Here is a 10,201-nt window from a genome sequence, read left to right on the forward strand (position 1 = left end):
TTACACAAATCCATATAGTATTTTTTTCGAATTTTTTGTATTAAATACACTGTGTTTCATACTAATTTTGTTTATATGAGACATAATATTCATGATTAGCAGTATTAAGCTTGAAATTTTGTTTATGATATTCTCAAATCATTTGCATTCATAATTATATATTTTGTTAATAATTTTGAAAAATCGAGTACATCCCATAGTTATATATTTTCATAAGGTATCTCTTGTAATATTAATAGTTTTTTTTAATATTAAATAACTTATTAGTGATAGTTTTTCAATATTCTGGAAACTGAATTTGTATGTCAACCGAGAAAATTACTAGTTCATGATTAAAATATTGTAACAAATATATAAATATATGTATTAAGATAATAACAGCATCTTATATGTTAACGAATAATCCATCGATATACTGCATGATTTTAAAATCGGGATGTTGGAATTTTGCCATGTGTCGCTCGTGTTGCACCCAAACTAAAAAGACAGTGGCTTATTGGTCATTTTTACAATGGAACAATTATGGTAAATCCGTTTTTTTTACGTGCAATCTGATTCTGTATACCGCAACTTAATTAAATACCACGTTGGAAATTTGAATTTTTTTTGTCTTATGTGAAATCTGATTTTGTATATACCACGCGCCATATTTTAACCTAAACTATATTTTAACCTAAATTTTGAATTTAAATTTCAGTTGACATACCTCTAAATTTAAATTTCGGATGACATACTGATTCAGTTTGCAAATTTGAATATGCAAACCTCTAAAATCTACCATAGTTTTAAAAAAGTGACCTACATTTTTTAACCTAAACTTTGTCACAATATCAAACGCAACCCTCAATCTTTAAACATATCTACACAAGTTTCTGAACCTTGATGTAATATCTTTGGAGAGACTTATTTTTTGAACACTTTTATGCTCCAAAATACCATGAAGCCCTCAAAGGGCATTTTATTCTATTTGTGATGAGAGAGACGACAATCTTCTGCATACTCTGGCTGTTGATGCAAATTTGACATCTCATTTAGAATTAAGTCATCTATCTTCTTATCCAACTTTTGTTGCAGATTTGACATTTCATTTAAAATGCATTAAACTGCGATCAATACTTAACTTTCAACACCTTTGTTATTAGATTGGATGTACGCAAGGTACAAATACAAAAAGATGCAGATAAATTACAATTCCATTACTTCGAATCACAAATAGAGTTCCAAAAATGCTATTTGAATCCCATTACTGGTTTTTAAGAGCTTTGCCTCTTGCTGGCCTCGCCGGCTTGATGAATTTGCCAAGCAGGATTAGAACTATTGGAACAATCGTTCCAATATAGTAAACACTTCCGTAGGCGCTGACTGTTTCGTGAAGGCTGAGCACCTGTTTAAGGCACAAGCACAACACCATGGTCAATCAGCTACACATTACTGTTGATATCTTTAGTCGAAATTTAATTGTGGAGAGACATACGAACCATGAAACCAATGCAGGAGTAGTTCAGAATGAGAAGTGTGTAAGCAAAGTTTACGAACACTAGGAGGTTCTTAACCAGAGATGATTGACAAGCTTGCTGCCATCTGTAAAGAACTGCTCATAGACCAAGCTAAGTCGGATGTGAAGAAATGATTCAAACGCTGCCTGAAAGTAGTGTTGGCATAGATTGATGCTTACCTCTTGAACCAGCAATCATAGTAGCAGATTGAATGAAGAAGATGATGTACCCCGGATATAATCCCTGTCAACCAATGAATCAGTAAAAAACTTATATTAATCAGGACATTTAACTATCTTGGTTAACTCACCCATTCAAATCCCTAAGAAAAAGAAACAAGCAGTTCAAATGAGAGTGTTTAAACAGAAAGAAAGAAAAGCACTAACAAAACTAAGCCTTCTGTGACCATCATATTGTGTACATTCACATTGACAGACAAAATTATGCAATTTGTTTCAGAAATTACGCATATGTTATCCTACAAAGACACCAGGCCTTAAAAGCATGGCCACACAATTTGAAACATCTTGCCTATCTCAGAATTAACAACTCAACCTTAGTCCTATAGACATTCTTCATATGCTGTATCCACATTTTGCAGAAATCAAAATGACTAACAACATGTACTCTTTGACAGTTTACTATAGGGAGAAGATAATTCCAGGAACTAATAGTAACTATTGATGAAGAAAGCAGAATAAGGGGCTAAAAAAATCTATTAGGGTGAGAAGATAAGTATTAACACTTACATGCCAGACTGCACTGACAGTTTGGGTGGCCAGCAACTGGAAGAAGCCTGGTTTCCTTCCATTCTGAATCAGCCTCTCATAGACATCTAAACAATGTAACAAAAATTAGATTAGATGAAGATGTAGATTATAGTTTTATGATTCATTTTACAGATATTAGATAAGCAAATGTAAAAAATAGCATAATTCAAAGTGAATGTGTACAAAACTATCATACAATCATATTCCTAACTCTAAGCTCAAAATATGCAAGCACAATAGAAAAGGTACGCATAGTAATAATTTCAGCTGCGCATCTAAGATCAACTACAATTGATTGTTTTTGATGAGAAACCGTTTCAGAATTTAGCTTCTGAAGCTATGGCAGAGCAAGGAACCAATATAAAGGCCATGCTGCACTTGGACTACTCCCATGATACTTTGGAGGTAACAATACGAGCAGCTAGCAGCTATGCATTTTTAAAAAATAGTTAACTTACAGTGCCTGAGCCAGGTGCTAACTTGAATATTCCATACAAGGGGTAACTGCACGGAACTCTTTGCCAGCTCAACACCTAATATATCAACGTTCTTTGCACGGTCCCATCGTGGTTTGGATGGATTCGAATCAGTCCAGCCAGAAAATCCAAAACCAGATATAATAATAGAAGCTTCTGATATGGACCAAATGAAATAATATTTCCAACGAGCAGTGAAGCCTGACATGTACTGGTAGCTTAGTCGTTTCCAGAAGCCATAGTCTTGGTATACTGGTTCTGTGAATCGAGAAAGTGGGAAATGTGCTACAAGATAGAGATATAATCCCATACAGACAACGGCTTGAAGAACAGCTTTGCAAGTTGCCAAATAAGGAGAGGGGGATGACCCCTGCTTTGTAGGTTGCCAAATCTATCACAGATGATAATGGCTGAATCAAAAACAAGATCAAAAGTAGGGATACATGTTGAAGCATTTATAAGAATATAGAACCAATACCCCTTTCCTCTCAGTCCAGTCCAAATAATCCTTCATTTCATACACTGGACCAGCAAAGTGACTTCCACAACACAGACAGTAACCAAAGTACTCAAGCAAAGATGGCAGCTTTTTCAACCGGTTCCGCTTTTGAGCCTCACGCAAATCTTCCTCTTTTAGAACTCCGTCATTGTAATTGATCACACATGATATGATTTTTAGTGTTATCACCATCAGAGAACCTATACATAGGGAACGCCAAGGATATATAAGAAATTTCAGTGAAATCATGATATTTCTTCATAGGCATGAATCATGATTAACTACAGAATTCAGTAGAAAGAGGCTGATATGTTGTGAATCATTTCATTTTACGTGAGCAAGCTTGAACAGTCCACATGGTTACTCTAAAAGGAGCAGATTTGCATTATTTACATTTGAATCCCATTTCATTATGCAGAGGCATCTTCAGTTTGTTTTAGACATTTTGTGAACCGCAATATTTATGATAAATTACACTTTTCATCCAATGTTCTGGTCTAGTAATCGAAAAAGAACTAGAGGACAATAGTTGGTGCTTTGCTAAGAGATATATGCAGTTTATATGTGGAAGCAGATTTTATCAACATTACTTTTAAATGCTCACAAGCGCAGAATTTGAGAGAACAAAATGGTTTGACCAAAGAATCTACAGATAGAAAAACTGAGAGAACTATTGGTTTTACTACCATTACAGAATATAAAATAAAGATATGCAGCATAAGAAAAAAGCATGTTATTCCATTCATAGATATATAGACATTAATACATAGTCTATATCACTATACAGAAGCATAATAATCCTAATGCCTAACATAGTAGTTGTACCAATAAGTTTTTAAAGCAGCTCTACACACACTTTAGCATACCATAATAAGAAAATTGCTTTAATAAAGTTAAGATACTCACATCAGTAAATAAATGCTACAGCATGTCATAACCATGCTAGTACTGTACGTGTTCAACAGAGTTAGGCTTTTGATACTAATCAACAACCAAAGATGAGCATGCTCAAGAATGAAACAAATTTAAGTTGGAAGTAATGAGAAGGTGCTCACCTGTAGCATCAATGCCCCCTTCCTTCCATGCATCACCACTCATGTAATACACATGGCTGCACACATCAACATTATTCAAACAGTAAGAAACTGATTTTATAGTCCCCCACGCTTAACTTGAACCGTATATGATTTGCTACCATAACAAATAAAAACGTTTATCCAAATAACTTCAAATGAACAACTAATCCTACTCCAATTTCAGAAAACAGTAGAAGTAAATTGAATATAGCTCACAAATAACGAGTAATAGGCAAAAGAGCTCTAAGATGCCAAATAGGGGCATTCCAAATATTTGACTTAGCACAGTTGAGGCGATAGATACAATGCTTGAAAATTGAAATCAAAAGAAATCGACAAAATCGAGAACAATGAAAAGTTCCAACTGACCAGCCAATGAGGTAACCGAAGGCGAGGAAGAAGGTAATGATTCCACAATAGTGCCGGCAGAGCAGCATGGAGGCGTATCCTAAGAGCATCGGCACAATGAAATGCAAATTGGAGGAGAATCCAAAGGAGAGATAGGAAAGGAAGGCTCCCGTGGCGGCGGCGTAGAAGTGGCGCGGCACCGGTCCACCGGGAACGAAGCGGTGGAAGAAGCTGACGGGGATGGTGGCGGCGAAGCAGAGCAGAAAGCGGAGCACCGGAACCGATACTCCTATGGAGGAAGCCATGGAATCCAACTCCATATTGGAAGAGTGAATCTGAGATGAGAGAGCTCTGTTATGTTTGCTCTCATGGCTCGTCAACTAAAACACTCTGTCTATTTATTGTAAACCATTTTTGGATATTAAACAATCTTAAATTATTTAAATAATTAAAACACTGAACTACTATCAATTTTTGGAGGTAGATCGGGAATTACAACAAATGTCGTTTTCCATCATGCAATTTTTTGTGAAACAATCAATGTATGCTAGGTTTTTGTGCGAATATCTCCATCATTATATGCTTGGGAGTTTAGTCCAATTAAATCTAGTTTACAGAGAAAATAGAAATTTGCAGCTAATATTCTCTATTTTGAGTTGAGCCAATCATAAAAAAAACTCATTAAAATGTAGAGGGATTTTGATTGGATTGGGCTAATCGATTGAAATGAACTCTAATTTGATTGGTTTTCAACCGAAGCCCAAGCTAGGCCTAGAGCCATAGAAATATATTCAGTTACTCAGACCTTCAATCGGCAATGTTAGTACTTCTAGTTTAGTTATGCCTACGTCATTATATTTTCCCAATTCTTCCATAATTCAATCCAGTTTTTCTTAAAAATAATTGTAATAAGATAAATTTGAATATGTATATCTGTAACTATTAGTAGGACTATAATATTTCATGTAACTTAAATAGTTGAATAGTATTATATATCTGAACTATAATTGAAAATAAGAACTTATATAAGAACTTAATCCTCTAATTATCACTGTTTTCAATTTATAATATTTTAAAAAAAATGGATGCTACATGAAAAATAACATTGACCCTACTTTTCCCTCCATACAGTTTATACAAGTAAAAATTCCATGGTCTTTCCATACCATGGTGGCATAGTGATGTGGTGTGTCTCACCAATTAATTTTTGATAAATACAAATAAATATGCTCACATGCCACGTCAATTGTACATATATATTTTATAAACTGACGGACAAGAGAAGTCCATTTACTTATTTTTATGGAAAGTCTCCTAATATTATTAAATATGAAAATTGCCATATATAATTATTGGCATCCATATACTACTACAATATTTATATATGTGCATTCATCTCATAATATAATAATATTAATACATATAAAAATCAATATTCATATTGACGTGCCATATACAACATTTCTCTCTCATTATACTTTTATTTGAAATAATATAAGAATATTTCATTTTTGATTTTCTATTTTCATTGTTTTAAGATCTTGAATTTTTATAAGCTAATAAAAAGATAGTAAAAATACATATTATAATTTATTATGCTAACAAAATAGTATAAATAGTTATAATTTTTATTTGTTTAAAATTTTCAAATATGCATATAAGTTTTACCCAAAAATATTTAAATAGTACCATCATCAAAGAGTTTAATATGATTTGTTTTCCTTGACGTGAAAAGTGACACAATATGAATATTTTTTATATGTATAATAATTTTTATGCGTATATATAATATTATAAGTATTATATGTATTTATATTGTAGTAGTATATGGAATGAGTATATGGAACACCAATAATTACATATGGGAATTTCCATACATTTAATACTATTAGAGACTTACCATAAAATGAGCATGTAGACGCCTTTTGGTGTCCGTTATTTATAAGATATGTGTAATTGATGTGGCATGTGGGTAATATTTATTTTTATTTGTCAAAATTTTATTAATGAGACACACCATATCACTATGCCACTATGGTGTGGAAGGACTATGGAATTTTTACTCTGATACATGACCAACGCTATCAAATAATAATAATTTTAATAAATGCAATTGATACATGACGATTGATATCTATTCGTAGAAGCCAATATATGAAACTAGACAATATTACATTATAAAGGATGCTTTTTGTAACCGAACATGATATTAATAAAATTATAAAAGTAAATGATATTATTGGGTTACGTGGATGGGACCACAGATGCATAACATCCACATAAAAGTTTTTGTGAAGATGAAATACCTTACATTAAGGTATAATAAACAAATAAAGATTGTTTAGTTTCACATTTACTGTAAAATGAACTCTTTCTAAAGGGATGGCTAGTTTGATGGTTTAAAAAATTGGTGAATGTACAATTTAATACTCGCTTTTACTACAAAAAAAAAAGGAAGTTTGATCACTAAATTTCTCCATACTTGTAAAAAAAGTACTTCATTTAAGATATAAATTAAATTCCCTACTTCCTTAGAAAAGCTTCACCGTCATGAATGTCTCAAATAAAGATATTTTTATGTAGTAGTACTAAAAAGAATATCTAGACAGCTACGTGTGGCCTTAAGAGATCCACTGATATTACCAGAAAATCGCATAACATTTTCATAATTCAACATTTCAATACTACCCACCAAATAAATAAAAGAATAGGAGTAATTATTTCTGATTACAAGCTCACATGAGAGTACAAACAAACTATGATAGCAACTTCGATATTTCGTTTCTCCTTATGAAAAAGTGGGAGTAACATAAACAATAATTGGACAAATTGTTCCAAAATAGCTGCATCAGCCAAAAATCATAAAATAAAAGGCAGAAACAAATATCCAGAAAATTAGGTCTTATGACTGTAACATTTCTGGTAAAAGTCTGGTTTCCTACTGCAAAATGATATCTCACCTCATGTTCATTGCACCAATAAACTCCACATGCATACAAGGAACATAACCACCATGATTAGTACATGTGGGTCATATATTTAGTACTACAAAAAACATAAAGGAGAACCATTTTACAATAAGGATGCACATTATTTTACAATAAAAGATCCCAAATATAGATCTTTACCAGATACCTCATTACCATGAGGCCTACAAAACCTACACTCTGAATTATGAAGACCTTTACACCTCATTTTTTCTACAAAGATTGTTGATTTCCAACAGAGAGAAGGGTTGCAATTAAAAATGCTGCAACCTCCCTTTGAACTCCGCAGGGAGTATTTGTACAGAATCCACACACAGCCCACCTTTGGTGTGAGTGCAATCAATCTGTGTCATTGAATATTTGACTTTGATCGACTTGCACGAGCTGGAGACAACAAAATCTCCGGCATGATAATGGATCCACCTCCCTTGCTCCTTCAAGTAGCACTGTTTTGTTGCTTGCTGACCATCTGAGGTCGAAAGCTGGAACCGCACAGGCTTTTTATCCCAGCCATGAACGTGCTCCGAGTTGCAAACCCTACGCCCAAACCTCTTATGGGCACGTCCTAGTTGTAATCTGAAGAATATACTGTACGACCCTGCCGGAAAGGGGAACTCAATCTCCCCATCGACCTCAAACCACCATATTTGCTGGAGATATGCAACTAATGCAAACCTACACACAAGAATAAATTTCATCAGTTTTAGTTAACCTTTACTGGCTATGAAATGCACATGTATTGCTTCTAAAAGAACACAGGGAGGGAGACAAGTGCATAAATATTTCATATTTGGATGTAAAACATAAATACTGAGTTTGAGGTCATTATCAAGATTCACTATTTCTACTGCAGGATTCAAGAAACTTTTGTAAATTAGTCACCACTCACCAACAATCCAATTGATCATCGTACACAAGTTAGCATACTTTCTTCCTTTGTGAAATCCAACAAATTTACTTTTAAAATTGGTTCCTTTTCCAATAGTAGGAAAGGTTTTCTGATTCATAACTATGAAAGGAATAGCAAGATATAGTCTTACAGCCATTAGTTCATTCCTAACAGTTACCATGTTCGGTAAGCAAAGTATCTTTCAAGATTTTGGCAATTATTTCAGCAAATCCCATAGAAAGACCAATCAATACAAAATCATTCTGTTGCATAATATTGTAACAACACACCTAAAATGTAACTACTTTCTTGCGTTTAATTTGTGTGGAAGCTTGGACTAAGAAGAATGACATAGGCTAATACGACAAATACTTTGATGGATTGAACATTTTTAGCTCATTTCATAATTAAATTCTTCAAATCTCAATTTATAATTACGCCCCTATAAAGTTAAAAATATTAACAAAATTAATCCTCACCTTGATTCCTCAGTTGGAATACGGCTCCAATATCTCCTATCATCAATCCCCGTTATCGCCAGTCCATTTGAAGACACCGACATGCAAATGTTGGCTGTCCTCTTATCCAACCATACTTTCTGCAAAATCACCCAGAATCGATCAATCAATCACCCAAATCTCAATTAAACCCTATTCCAAAACAATTCAATAGAAATAATATCCAAAACCTTAACAAATCGCGACAATAACGAATTCAATCGAATTTAGGGCACAAAAAACGAACCTTAGAGCCACCATCGAACGAATTCGCCCTACAAAGCCTCGCATAGATATCCCTCTTGCAGAGACCCTTGCAGAAAGAGGCATCATTTTCGAATACCCTACCGATAAGATCTTCGTAATTCACCGGCAATTTCGACTCCCAAACGAAATCGGCCGACGAGGCTCCCCGGAAAGCCCGGTTCAGCTTTGCAAGCTGGCAGATCTGCATCGGCTCGAGGTGGCCAATAACCGACGCCACACAGCTCTCCGGCAAGTCGCCCAGCCCCGGCTCCGGCGACGGGGCTATGGCGGTCGCCGCCGGCAACGAAAACAATAAGCCCATGTGATTGCAATCAAGGAACCGAATTGAATAGGCCGTGGGCGTAATTGGAAGGGAGGAGGAAGATGATGTGGTTTATGCAAATGAGAATAAGAGAGAGGGAAGAATGAATGAAGAGAGAAGGAGAGCCAGTTGGATGGATATATATGAAGGAGGTGGACGCGTACGGTGTGAATGTAACTCTGTCCTTGTGTGTGTTTCTGCGTGTGTTTGGTCCGTCAAAATATTAGCAAAAAAAGTACTATTATTTTTTGTTTTGGTTGGGTTAAGAATCCATAGGATTATATTTCTTATAATCCTTCTTTACAGATTTGGTCAAACTTATCCTTATTTCTTAAATAAAGAGGGAAAACTTTATCCTTAGACAGCTTAAAGATCTTCTTGATAAAAAATAAATATATGAATCTAATTAAATATAAATTCTAAATATTTTATAATTCTAAATTATAATTTAAATCGTTAGAAAATATCAACAGATATAAAATAATAGTAATAAAAAAATGTCAGCACAATGTCAACGGTTGATACTGTGTTAACATTGTGTTGACATCAAAATTTTAAAATTTCACATTCTATTGATACCGTATTCAAAAGTTTG

The 10,201-nt window shown here is 34.1% G+C and overlaps 2 protein-coding genes across 2 annotated transcripts; both read right to left on the minus strand.

Moving 5' to 3' along the window:
- Positions 1-1,116: 1,116 nt before the first annotated feature.
- Positions 1,117-5,044, minus strand: LOC125212344 (lysophospholipid acyltransferase 1-like). Its single transcript, XM_048112478.2, has 8 exons — positions 4,687-5,044; positions 4,297-4,352; positions 3,221-3,441; positions 2,725-3,133; positions 2,246-2,331; positions 1,676-1,739; positions 1,479-1,591; positions 1,117-1,384 (listed from the first exon to the last, which is right to left on the minus strand). The coding sequence occupies exons 1-8, from the start codon at positions 4,983-4,985 to the stop codon at positions 1,244-1,246; spliced, it is 1,389 nt and encodes a 462-aa protein (XP_047968435.1). The 5' UTR covers positions 4,986-5,044; the 3' UTR covers positions 1,117-1,243.
- Positions 5,045-7,599: 2,555 nt separating this feature from the next.
- On the minus strand, positions 7,600-9,734 carry LOC125214942 (F-box protein PP2-A12-like). The gene is made up of 3 exons (XM_048116180.2): positions 9,286-9,734; positions 9,021-9,139; positions 7,600-8,327 (listed from the first exon to the last, which is right to left on the minus strand). The coding sequence occupies exons 1-3, from the start codon at positions 9,604-9,606 to the stop codon at positions 7,907-7,909; spliced, it is 861 nt and encodes a 286-aa protein (XP_047972137.1). The 5' UTR covers positions 9,607-9,734; the 3' UTR covers positions 7,600-7,906.
- Positions 9,735-10,201: the final 467 nt, after the last annotated feature.

This window comes from Salvia hispanica, chromosome 3 (genome assembly GCF_029641045.1).
Source record: "Salvia hispanica isolate PSC_SH4W2 chromosome 3, Shi_PSC_v1, whole genome shotgun sequence".
Lineage (NCBI taxonomy): Eukaryota > Viridiplantae > Streptophyta > Magnoliopsida > Lamiales > Lamiaceae > Salvia > Salvia hispanica.

Bases quoted from the DNA above. Each gene is read 5' to 3' on its own strand.
- LOC125214942 (XM_048116180.2), bottom strand. From the start codon at position 9,606: ATGGGCTTATTGTTTTCGTTGCCGGCGGCGACCGCCATAGCCCCGTCG. The intron at 9,140-9,285 runs GTTCGTTTTTTG...GTGATTTTGCAG, and splicing joins CGTTCGATGGTGGCTCTAAG to AAAGTATGGTTGGATAAGAG. The intron at 8,328-9,020 runs GTGAGGATTAAT...TCTTGTGTGTAG, and splicing joins ATTCCAACTGAGGAATCAAG to GTTTGCATTAGTTGCATATC.
- LOC125212344 (XM_048112478.2), bottom strand. From the start codon at position 4,985: ATGGAGTTGGATTCCATGGCTTCCTCCATAGGAGTATCGGTTCCGGTG. The intron at 1,740-2,245 runs GTAAGTGTTAAT...ATTGGTTGACAG, and splicing joins CTGTCAGTGCAGTCTGGCAT to GGATTATATCCGGGGTACAT. The intron at 1,592-1,675 runs GTAAGCATCAAT...GTCTATGAGCAG, and splicing joins TATGATTGCTGGTTCAAGAG to TTCTTTACAGATGGCAGCAA.